This window comes from Nannospalax galili, unplaced genomic scaffold (assembly GCF_000622305.1).
Source record: "Nannospalax galili isolate Female #2095 unplaced genomic scaffold, S.galili_v1.0 scaffold222, whole genome shotgun sequence".
NCBI lineage: Eukaryota > Metazoa > Chordata > Mammalia > Rodentia > Spalacidae > Nannospalax > Nannospalax galili.
The window spans coordinates 2,173,444-2,186,198 of record NW_008348213.1 but is presented as its reverse complement, the minus strand read 5'-3'; the positions used below and the strand labels follow the sequence as shown (position 1 = coordinate 2,186,198).

Genomic DNA, 12,755 nt, shown 5'->3' with positions numbered 1-12,755 from the left:
TCTAAGCTTCTGGTTCTCTCTTTTGATTTTATATTGTTGTGGCTGGACTGATTTTGTCTTCAGGAGTTCCACGGTGGCCCACTTCCAATGTGGGTCAGAAGTTTTCAGACTTCCGCCTTGGGTCTGGAATCTTCTAAGAATGATTTTGGCCTCAGGAACTTGGGTGTTGGACTGACCTGAGACCCTGGCCATGGCCATGCCACGCAGGGATGCAAGGGCTAATGGGGTGGGAATAAGCCCCAAGATTTCCCAGGGAGTGGATTGAGTAGTTGGGTTGTACTGGATGCAAAGGATCAGGGAGAGGCAAGGTAAGCCTCGGAGCCCCAGAAAGAGGCTGTCAGCCCCAGAAAGAGGCTGGCGGGTGTTGCAGGATCAGGAAGCAGAGAGAGGTGGGGGCGGGTCGGGTCTAGAGGCAGTGCTCCTGGGGCCTGAGGAAGGCACCAAGCCGGTGGGGGTGAACAGGGTCAGGAATCAGCTTTGGCTCCCCAGGTGTCTGGGTCCCCAAGACTAGGAATGGCACAGGGCCCAAGCTTGGAGTAGAGAACAGCGGGGGAGATGGAAGGGTGAGCGTGGCTGGTGGAGTCAAGGCGCGGAGGGCTGCATGGTAGACTTACCTCCAGAGAGGCCTGAGGGCGGGAGAGCGTGCCAGGAGAGTTAGCCAGTGGTGCAGGTCCGGGAAGCAGGGAGAGGTGAGGGCAGGTCCAGGTCCCGTGGAAGCAGTGCTCCTGGGGCCCAAGGAAGGCACCAAGCTGGCCTGATTGAAAACGATCAGGAAGCAGCACCAGTTCCCCAGGTGTCTGGGGACCCAAACCAGGAGCAGTGAACAGCGGTGGAGATGGAAGCGTGAATGAGGCCGGGGGAGTCAATGCGCGGAAGGCTCCGCCGTGGACCCACCCCGAGAGGCCTGAGGATAGGGTAGAAGGCCAGGAGAGTTAGCAGGTGGTGCAGGTCCCCCCCCCTTTTATCTTTTAATATAGCCTCTATCCATCTGATGACATTCATTCTCTCCTTATTAGAAAACAGCTCTCTGCTGTGCCAGCCAGCAATAACTGGTATGCTGTCATATTCAAGGGGAAGTTCATCATTTTCATAATTTTACTGAGTGCATAGCCATTTTTCATTGCAGGAAGGGGGAAGAAACTGTTTAGTACAGTGCCTCCTTCATCCTTTCATACGTATTTGTACTCATACTCATTCTCTTCCTTCCTTATTCCAGTTCAGTAGTCTGAGTGATGAAGGAATAACCTTTTTCCTTTCATCCTTGATTATAAGCAGTGCTTCTCCCTGCATGATTCCTGTGACTCCTCTATGCATTCATTTTTATAACTTTCTGAGAAAAAGGATGCCTCTTGTATGTGACTTTGTGGGAACAGCCAAGGGCCATAGTTAGGAGGACAGGCTCTGCCAACTCAGCTCTCCTCCTGACTGTGAGACCCCAGGTGCATCACTTCATTTCTCTGCTCCAGCATCCTCAGCTGTAAAATACTAGCAGCCAGAGTGCCTGCCTTAAAAAAGGTTCTCAGGAATAGTGAGAGAGCGCCATAAAAGTGCCCTTCAGAAGTACTGCATTCATTACTCAAAGCTGGAAGTCTGGCTGTTTACTAGATAACTGTTCCTAGGAAGATGCTGGTGAGTGTGACCCCAGGGAGCCTATAGAGCTGCTCATGTTACTTTTTCCTTCTGGGGACAGCCCAGTGGAGCAGTATTTATGACTCTGATGGTTTTTCGCTGCAAAGCCCCACCCCCCGCCCCCAACTCCCCAACATCCTTCATACTGGTCCCACTCAGAAAGTCCGGGTGGTATCTAGGCAACACACACTCAAGGTTTTGAAAGTGTGGAAAGGAACTAAATTAACAACCCTAGAAACTTAAACTTATCTGGTTAACCACAAAAACAAGAGCTCCATTTCTAGTGAATCCTCAGCCCAGACTTTGGGCCTCCCTGAGAATGTGGTAGGGACAAAGGTGATATTTACTGGAGCCTAATCACCCACCCACAGGCTCCCTTTCAGGATTGCTAACCCACCTGCCTGCATCCTGTAGACGAGGTCCTCCAAGGTCATCATCCAACCCCTAGGCCTGCAGCATTTGAGAAAAGGGAAGCAGTCAGTGTAGAAATGCCCTAAGGATAGATCAGGCACATGATTTAGAGGAACCACTGCAGTTGCTGTGACTGCAGTGGGCATGTGCTACCCAAAGTAGGCTTGACAAGGGGCTGAGCTTTGGCTGCTTAAGGGAGAACTTCAGTAGGTGTGTTGGTGCCAGGAGGCAAAGTGAGCTTGGAGTCTTCCCAGCTTGTGGTGCTAGAGAGTCTGATGGGGAAATGAAGTAAAACAAGTGCTGACTTAGCCAGGCATGGTGGCAAATGCCTGTGGTTCCAGCACTTGGGAGGCAGAGGCAGGCAGATCTCTGTGAATTCAAGGCCAGCCTGGTTACATAGTGAGTTCCAGGCCAGCTGGGGCTACAAGGAGACCCTGTTTCAAAAGACACCCCCCAATATATATAATGACTTGTACAGATAGGTACTTCTCCTTGCCCTAGACAGAAGCAGCTACTAAATATTCCTTTAATGTGGCTTTAAACTGGTATTTGCTACTACCTTTACCCCTCCCCCAGTACCATGACAATAGCAGTTGCCATTTATTAAGCCAGTATATCATGCCATGAGACTTGCTTACTTAATCCTGCTTTATCAGCCTTCCAGGATTATAAGGTAGGTGCCATTGCTCCTATTTCACATGTGACTCATCTTGCCATGCAGCTGGCTCTTTTTGTAACTCCAGCCATTGGGGGACTGTCTCCCTTAGCCTTATTCCCCAGATTTATACATTGGAGATAATATTTACATGGTATCTGTCCCTATAATAGTGTTTTCCAAGGTATAGTTCTTGGTGCAAAAGTGGACTGCTAAATCAATTTAGTGAATTTAAAAAAAAAGAATAAAAAATTTGAGAATACATCCTACTTACTGTTTCTGAAATGTTTGTTTTCAATGTAATGTGTATATATCTGTCTGTCTGCTTATATATGTGCCAGTGAAATATGGCATAGGAAAATACATTTCCTATATTAGATTATTATCACAAAGTTTGAGAACTGCTATCTTAGAGTTAGTATGAAGGCCACATACACATAAAAAGCTGTCGTAGAGCTTTTCATAAAGTCTCCATCACCTTGTAAGTCTGAACTATCATTAGTTGACCCTGGAGACCAAAGCAAACAAGGGATAGCAGAGCAATGATTATGTGCTGTGACTTCTAACCATTGAATTTGTATAAATATTGCTAACCTGTCACCACATTATGTCTAGTAGAGCTGGGATTCAGCTTTCACATTGGATTCTCAGTATAGCACCACAGGCCTCAAAGAGAAAAACCAGTTTGCAAAGTCTATTGTAGTTTTACAGGTATTTGGAGTCCTTCATGACTTCATGTAAAGAACTCCTTAGCACTTAGAGCTCTGACGTGCAAGGAAAACAGATGTGATCCTGTTAGGGTCCATGACTCAGTGGGTCTCTTCTGGAGAACAATGCACGAGTATGGAGATGCAAGAATCAAGCAGAGTTTTATTAAACCAGCTAGCTAGGGCTGACCGTCCTTCCCAAAACATGCAGGTCTGGTCAGAGCGATCAACCCTGAGGCAATTTTAGGTAAAGATTATATAGGCTCCCACAACCGTTACACAAAAGCCCGCGTTTATACAGCCAATAGTTTCAAAGCAAGCATTTCACAAACCAATAACTTTAAAACAAGAAAAATGTTACAACTCCCTTCAGGTGTCTCAGTCGGGGAGAGATCATTGGTATGTGCCTGGTACGACTCTTTTCTGTTATCTTGTGTAAGCAGACATGCCTACAGACATGACACAGACCAGACAACTTGCCCCTATATCCAGATGCCTGTATCTCCAGCTGAGTTAATTGGTTACAAGCAGTAAATTCAAAGAAGCAGTATATTCAAACAAGCAGTAAATTCCTCTTTCCCTAACAATCCTTATGCAATTTTTGAGGGTCTTTCCTAATAGGCCCCAGAAGGATTAGCCACTGCCTGCCTTTCCCTCTCCCTCTCTAATCACAAACACAGTATTCACCTGGAAGTGATTTCCCTCTTTCTGTCTTTCAGAGTGTATCAGATTCATCTAGACCCTCTAGTTACTTTTCCTTGATTAAAAAGATGAGTTGTTGCGTGTGGTGGCACACGCCCTTAATCCCAGCACTCGGGTGGCAGAGGCAGGCGGATCTCTGTGAGTTCAAGGCCAGCTTGGTCCACATCGTGAGTTCCAGGACAGCTGGGGCTACAGGGAGCCCCTGTCTCAAAAAGACCATTTTCATTGAAATTTGTTCTTCATTTGCTAATTAACTATATGGAACATGGAATGTAGATCTCCCAACTAGACATGTCCCTCTGGAGGTGACCAGTTCTCAGCTGACATAGCAAACTAAAGGGTCATAAAGCAACTGGGTCTTCTCCTAACAGAAAATCACATGTGGAATTGTTTCTCTGCACCCTGTGAGCTAAGTTTGCAGGAAGGGCTGCTCTGTCTGGCAGTGCTTGTGGAAGGCACCACAGCAGAGTAGCCCATCTAGACATGGGGATCTGAAAATCATGTATCAAAGCCCCTTTTGGTGCAGAGTGCAACACAAGAAGCATCGTGTGTGGATTTTTTTTTTTTTTTTTTTTTTTTTTGGTCTTTATGAAGCAGGGTCTCCCTGTAGCCCCAGCTGTCCTGGAACTCACTATGTAGACCAGGCTGGCCTCAAACTCACAGAGATCCGCCTGCCTCTGCCTCCCAAGTGGTGGGACTACAGGTGTGCGCCACCACACCCGGCTCGGTGTATGGATTTTAAGGCAAGAATAGCATGACATTCTGAACTGTGGGAAGAAGAGTCCAGGCAATTCAATTACCAAAACAGAAGGTGGGCTGGTGTTTTATGGTCCTCCCTAATGAATGAGTCCCAAGGCCTCTGCTGGACCAGCTTCCTAGTGCCCTGCCAGCTTGCTTCCCACACATCTGTAAATCCGTCAAGCTATAACGCATGACTGGTGCCAGCAGAGGCTGAGGTCTAGGCCTTTCTTTCTCTGATACACAGAGATCTCAAGTCATTAATAGTTCATTCTGGAGTAATGAACGTAACTGTACCAAGTTGTGAGAGGTAATAATCAAGTGACAGATCAATTTATTACTTCAGTGCCAAAATGTAATAGCTATAATCAAACAGTGCAGGTTTGTCACTGAAAAGTTTCTGAAGACCTAGATCAATGTGTTTTTAAGTTCCAAAATAAAATATATCATTAGGAGGGAAATGAATTTATTGAGTAAACTCAAGCCTATTTATATTCAGAGTTGCCAATCCAGAATTACTGAACCATTCTTCCAAATGCCTTTGGGCATCGGGGCCTGCTCAAATGAAAATAAATATTACCCATTAATTAAATCTAAGAAGTAGAACATGACTTGGGTCTTTAAAAAGGGAGGTTAGGGTAGTTAGGTACATTTCTCCCAAGATCAATAATAATAATTATTTGAGATTTTCAACTGGGCTAAAAATACTAGTTATGTCTACCATGAAGTTCCCTTTATGCTCTAACAGTCCCAAATTTAATGCTTATCATTGGCATAGTCATTACCTTAGTCCCTGTGGTCAAGTAGTGGTGGAAACAGCAACACTGGATATGAAGCTCAGAAGCAGCCAGCTTGTTTGTCTGTATCTAGAGTGGAGGGCTAGGAGGAGACCAGTAGGGAGCAGAAAGGAAAGGAGGCATATGAGCTGAGCCTTTCAGAGCAAGTTTGCCAAGCAAAGAATGAGAAAGAACATTCTAGGCAGAGAAATGACATGAGCAAGAGCAGAGAAGTGGGAAAAGAGAATAGGAAATGAATTGGCCTCATCACTGAGCTTCCCATGCATAGTTGCATTTGGCTTGCACTGTATGTCATAAAGTAGGTGTTTCATCCTCACGTACCTCCTCTTTTCAGAAGAGGAGGAACACAAAGCTTCCAGGTTTGGTGAATTAAGTCACTTGTCTGTGACCCAGTACTAGGGGATGGCAGAGGCTTAAAAATGAGATGGGGGAAGGTGCACTCCTTATACGAGTATCCACATTTAGGTGGAGAATAAGGGAGCACTTGCTTAGCATGTATAAGATGTTGGGTTAGATCCCTGGCACCAGAAAAACAAAACAAAATAAAAGTGACCAACCATGGCCTTATTGCCACTGTGAGAACAGTTAAACAAGAGAAGCATTGCACATAGGCTGAGCCTTTGTGTTCTCTCCAGAGTGGCCCCTTAGCTAAGGAGGCATGTTGGAGTTGGATTTCAGACCTTAACTAGTGATAGTAGACAGTGGAAAGCTGGACACAGAGATGTTGGACAGGAGGACTGTAGTCAGATGGAGGATGGAAGGGCCTGATGGTAGTAAATTATCAGTATCCAAATCATACGTTTTTATGTTAGCCTGTAATTTGAAAGTGCTTTAAGATATGTATAGCTTGTTGATTTCACTTGCCCAAACAGAGGTAAATCTAGTGATTTAGCTCATTTGGGAGAGGAAGTGTAAGCCTAGAACTCCCTTCCCACATAGGAACTCTTGGGGAAATGCGCAAGCTTAGCTGATAGACCCAAACCTCAACCAAAGGCTCTCTTCCTTGACGTGTCCCTGCTTGATCATCTCCATGAACTCTTATGGATGGGTAAGGTGATAATAGTTCTTGGAAGAATGGAAAACTATTAAGTAAGCCAAGGAGACAGGTAGAACTAACAAAAATTCTTATAAAATATCCTTTTGTAGGGAGAAACAGGCCAGACTTCTGTGGCAGCTCTCTGTGCTATGGATGTTACTTGTAGTCAACAAGAAAATGCTCTTCCTCATTGGGCTGGGCCACACCTCAAGTCCTATAGCCCTGACCACACCTGACCCCTTCCAGAGAAGGAAGTTAAGTTTAAGTTGTAGCCACAAAAAAATTGAAGAAAAAAATGTACCTCTGATGATAAAATTGGTTGGAGTAGGATTTTAATAAAGGCTCGGTTTAAAAACAGGCACTTAAGGTAGTTGAACCTCTTGTCCTCCTACATAATAGAAGTATACAAGTGAAACAGTGCTGGCATTGATGGAATTGTATGAAAGAACACAGTATAAATAGCACTAAATACTGGGGAGGTAGATCTGCAAACTGTCTCTGCCCAAATTTCTCTCTAGGTTCAAGTTAGTAATGAATAGCTTCCTTCTCCCAACAGGTGATTTAGGGAAGCTCCTCATATTTTCTTAACAATAATGAATGGCATGAACTTGTTTATTGCCATTAGATCATTTGTAAGTTTTTATACAAGGGAGCAACAGACGAGCAATGGTATTTTATAGACTGGTCACGAAGGCCTGAGCATGGAGTTCACATGTACATGTTTTGAGTAGCTATTTATCCAATAATGTGCATGTATATTTAGCAAATTACTCTGAATTAGCTACTGATGAGCCTCTGTGTTCTTTAAATTTTGAATGTAAGTGGCAACATAGACACAGCTGTACACATGGACACATAGTAGTGCATTTTTATTTCTGTTGATGCCACGTGCTTCACTTAATGTGAGTCACATTTTTAATCAAATGGGACGTTAATACTTGGTGTTTAAAGTGCTGCATTTCCTGACTTGGTCCAAATATCAGACCTGCCCATTTGAAAATTTAGGTCTATTATGTACCCATGTTTGTCCATGAATTAAAATCATCAGAAGCTTCTATAGCTACATCAGGGAAAATACAAATAATCTTGGTGGTGTATGCAGCAGACTAGTATCGAAGTTGTAACCAAGAGGGATTAGCAGTTACCTGAACTTGGAGAGCGGGGACTCCAATGTACAAATGCTCATCACTTGACAGATTTTTGTCCTGACTGGTTGTTTGGTTCATTGGTTGGTTATTTTCTATGGAAAATGGAATTCATAGAGAGGGTCATATCCTGAAGTAGCAAAACAACATGAATGCTGAATGCACATCTGTGAACGCTAATAGATGAAAATGCAAGGGGAAGGTCTCTGATTCATAGTACCCAAGGGTATGCCAGGGAGGCCAGCTGTCTCTGTGTGTACTAGTTCTCTTATCTGTTCCTTTCCTTCTTCCCAGTGTTGCTAACAACCACAAGCAGAATCTGATGACTGTGGCAAACCTTGGCGTGGTATTTGGACCTACCTTGTTGCGGCCTCAGGAAGAAACAGTAGCAGCCATCATGGATATCAAATTTCAGAACATTGTAATTGAGATCTTAATAGAAAACCATGAAAAGGTAACATATAATTGGGCCCTCCTGGTAAAGAATTTAATTGCGGTATGGGAGGGGGGACTACATTGAAATTGACCTTCAGGTTTGACTCAGGTTTGCACTGCTAATGGTTCTTAAACCATGATGATGGTGAACTTGCTGATTGTGGTCACTGTGATGGTGATAATTGTGAGAATGCTGGCAGAGGTGACAACAGTGGAGGTTCTGTTCTGGTGGCTGTACTGAGGACTGGGGGATGAGCAAAGGCTCTACTGAGCTCTTATTTTGTGCCAAGCACCTTGATGAGCACTTTGTATTTTTTTCACGTTTTATCCTCAGCAGTTCAGAAAGTAGTAACCACATTTTAGAAAAACTGTCATCTTTTATCTGATCTAGAAGTTTATGAATTTATTAATATTAGGAATATTGAACTTTTTCCATTTGTGTTGTAAATATTTTTCCTATAGTTTGACTTTTTTGGGGGGGGTCTTTTTGAGACAGAGTCTCTCTATAGCCCTAGGTGGCCTGGAACTCACTATATAGACCAGGCTGGCCTTGAACTCACGCCTGCCTTTGTCTACCAAGTGCTGAGATTAAAGACATGCTCCACCATACCCACCCTTGACTTTTGATTTTATAAATGATATTTTTTTCAGATAGTTTATGTGTCTGTGTGTGTGTGTGTATGTGTACACATGTGCCCGTGATTCGCTTTGAGGGCATTAGAGTGTCTGGTCCATCTTTATTTTTAATATATTTTTCTTTATTCTCAAAGAATTTCATGCATATACACAATGTATTGTGATGCTATCAAACCCACATGTCCTCCTTCCAATTCACTGTGGACCTCCACCCCTGTGTCCCCTACCAACTTCATGTCTTCATGTTCTCTGTTTTTTTAAATCTCACTGAGTCCAGTTAGTCTTGCCTATGTGCACATGAGTGTAAGGCCATCCACTGGAACATGGGCAACCTACCAGTGGCCACAACCCCAATGAAAAATAACTCTCTCCTCCTCTAGCTTCCATCACTAGCTCCTCAGCTAGGGATGAGGCTTCATGAACTCCTGCCCCATCCATGCTGGGATTATGACTAGCTTGATCCTGTGTAGGTCACCACCGCTGCTGTGAGTTCATGAATACAACAGGTTCTGTCTGTCTTAAGAGGTTCCCTTACCAAATTATGAATTATGTTGACCCAGAGTTGGGGACCTGCCTCATCTCATTCTTAGTCGGAAATCCTTGTGAAGCTTCTCAGAACTTGTGAAGAATTCCTGAGGTGACTATTTGGCAGCTACAGCTCTAGGATCTGTTTCTTAAAAAATAGACTTCTTCTTAAATAAAACCTTGCTTAGAATGTGAGTAAATCGCTGGGCGTGGTGGTGCATGCCTTTAATCCCAGCACTTGGGAGGCAGAGGCAGGCGGATCTTTGTGAGTTCGAGGCCAGCCTGGTCTACATAGTGAGTTCCAAGACAGGTGGGGCTACGAGAAGACCCTGTCTCGAAAAAAGACAAAAAAAAAAAAAAAAAAAAAAAAAAAAAAAAAGAATGTGAGTAAATCATGCAATATAAATCTAGAATCTAACTACTCCACTAACACTAACCTCACAAGATTATTGGTAACAGTATTATAAGCCACCATCTTCATCATTCTTGGCCGTGTACTGGTCTTGGGCTTTCTGGAGATAGTGCTTTGAATAACCCCTGCCAATACAACTTACCTTTTAACCATTAAACCCAGAGACTTTTTGTGTCCTCAGAAAATCCTGTCAGAGACTTGTTCTTTAAAAATCTACAATATTAAAAGGTCATCATTAATATTATTTAATAGCATTCCCTGATACTTAGCTATGATTTTCTGGAATCAGATACCCACCATCTATAAGTGGTGGTTTTTCTGTATCATTGCCTTTCAGCAGTACTTTTACATCTGATAGCATCAGCTGTCTTTTTGGAACAAGCCCTAATATAGATCTTTGATATGTCTGCAGTCTGTGGCATAGCAGTCTCTCCTGTTTTTGAGAACATTTTTATATAAAAGCAGTATGTTAGTACTTTGGAATAATGATGATGAAGAATCCAGGAATAAACAGAAGGTGGTGTAGAAATGAGGGTGTGCAAACTCAGGCATCTAGCTGTCAGCACTATTCCATGGAAAGATAGAACCACCAGCTGTATCCTGTTGTATTTTTCTATTGCTGCACAGCAAATCATCTTTAAACACGGTGATTTAAAGCAGTAGCAGTCTTACTACTCTCAAGTCTGTGCATCAGAAGCTTTGAGAGTGTTCATGTGTGTCCCTTTTGATACTAGGTAGAAGGCTTCCCTGGGACTGAAAGCTTCAAGATGGCATCACCTCACACACATCTGGGATATTAAGGCTAGCTGTTGGCTGAGACACCTTGATCCTCCTCCATGTGGTCCCTTCTTTCTTCACTCCCTCTGTTTCTTATCACCCTGTAGTGTAGCTCAAACTTGAAAGAGGGGCAAACATAGAAAGAGAATAGATGTTAGAGCCTAGGCCTGGAACAGAGTCAAATCCATTGTATTCTGTTGGTCAGATCAGGTCACAAGTCTCTCCAATAGGAAGAGAAATGACTGTTCTCCATACTGTGGTTTGGATATGGTCTTTTTGTGTCTCCAAAGGGTTCATATACTGAAATTTAATACCCATTGTGAGGTATTAAGATGGTGGAGATCTGGAGAGATGACTCATCAGGTAAGGGCACTTGCCACTAAGCTCGATGGCCTGAGTTCTATCCCTTGGACCCACATGGTGGGTAGAGGGAACCAACTCCCATAAGTTGTCCTCTGACCTCCATATGCATGCCCCTATACACACACATGCACACACACATACACACACACAATGAATGAATGAATGAATGAATGAATGATGTATTAATAAGAGTTGGAATCTAATTTGACTATTGTCAAATGGTGTGTAGGGTTGGAGCCTATGGGAGGAGATGAAGATTAGATAAGGTCATCAGGGTGGGGAGCCCTCATGATTAAATATTGATGGCTTTGTAAGAGGGAGAGACCAGAACGAACACACATGCACACACACACACACACACACACACGCATACTCTGCTCAACACAGAGACACTCTTTTCACAATCTTTTCTATACTCCCTGAGATTAGAGGGAAGAAAATGAGTTTAGTTTGGGTCCACCACAAGTACATAGCTCTTTGGCCCTCAGTTTGATTAGGGATAGTATCCCATAATATTTGCCATTTCATCTTGCTTTTGGTCTTGATTTCTGTCTCTTTTACATTACTAAATCACTGACCCAAAGTCAAAGTGTATGAACAAACACTTTTTGGATGACTGCATTGGGATGTAGCTCAGTGGTAGAATACTTTCCTAGTGTGCTCAAGGCCCTGGGGGGAGAGACCAGAACGAACACACATGCACACACACACACACACACACACACGCACACACACACACACACACACACAAGCACTTCCTGTCTCTAACCTTATGATGCCCTGTACCTCAACCTGCAGGAAGGCTGTCACCAGATACGGTTCCTTGGCCTTAGACTCCAGAATTATGAACCAGATTGTTTGTTTTCTTCACAAATTCCCTAGCCTCCAGGATTTGGAAGATTTTACTAAAAGTGCTAATACAGTCCACCTCTGAAGAAGAAGAGTCATGACTTTGGCAGACTGGGAGAATTGTTGGCCACCAGATCTTTGCAAGCAAACAACCATACCTTGTGGCTTTGTGTCTAGCTCCCTTTAAGGAAGACTTTATTGTCTTATTAGGGGCTTAGTGGCTTATGCTGAATGCTGGTAGCTCCTCATATTTTTATGGAATATGCCCTTTTGTTTCTCCTCAGCATTGCCATTTTTGACACAGTTGTGGGCACCAGACATTTGTTGGTAGTGGCAAGTTCAGTCCTCAGATCCCCTTTCAAGCTTCAGTATTGGGAAGTAACTCATAAATGTCTAAAACTGGAAAGATTTTTTTTTTTGCAGATAAAGCACTCATTTATTTATTCCTGACAAGTTTAAAATACTGTCAATCAGTATCTTGCTTTGTGCCTGCTAGTAGGATGGAGCAGGTGGTTCCTGGCCACTTTTTCTAGGATCTGGTTACTGTGTGGCACTCCTGCTGGCAGTTCCAGCAGTTAAACACCATCAAGCTATGAAATCCTTACATTAAAAAATGCCAAAAGATACAGGTATGAAAACAATCTCATCCAAAGGGAAAAGCCTCTCTCTGTAAACCATCAGCATGTTTTCACAATTCATTACCTTTCCCTGTTGTCCTACCATCAAATGCTCTACATCTGAAGCACAAAGCAACCTCAAATTAAACAGCACGTGCACATTTAAATGTTATTTTGTCCCTTCCCTTGGCTTCCATATTTTACACTTTGTATTTTTTAAAGTTTTTAATTTTTAAAAATTTTTTAAATTTAATAACCACATAATTAGAAGAAGCATTTCATTATAACTTTAACATATTCAGTAACACATTCCAGAGCAAG

The 12,755-nt window shown here is 43.2% G+C and overlaps 1 protein-coding gene across 1 annotated transcript in view; it reads left to right on the top strand.

The window, feature by feature from the left end:
- Positions 1–12,755, top strand: part of LOC103743570 (rho GTPase-activating protein 26) — a 422,060-nt gene that overhangs the window by 279,595 nt on the left and 129,710 nt on the right. Inside the window, exon 18 of the mRNA XM_029569236.1 lies at positions 8,115–8,274. Within this exon, the coding sequence (XP_029425096.1) occupies positions 8,115–8,274 (160 nt within the window). The remainder of the gene's footprint in view (positions 1–8,114; positions 8,275–12,755) is intronic.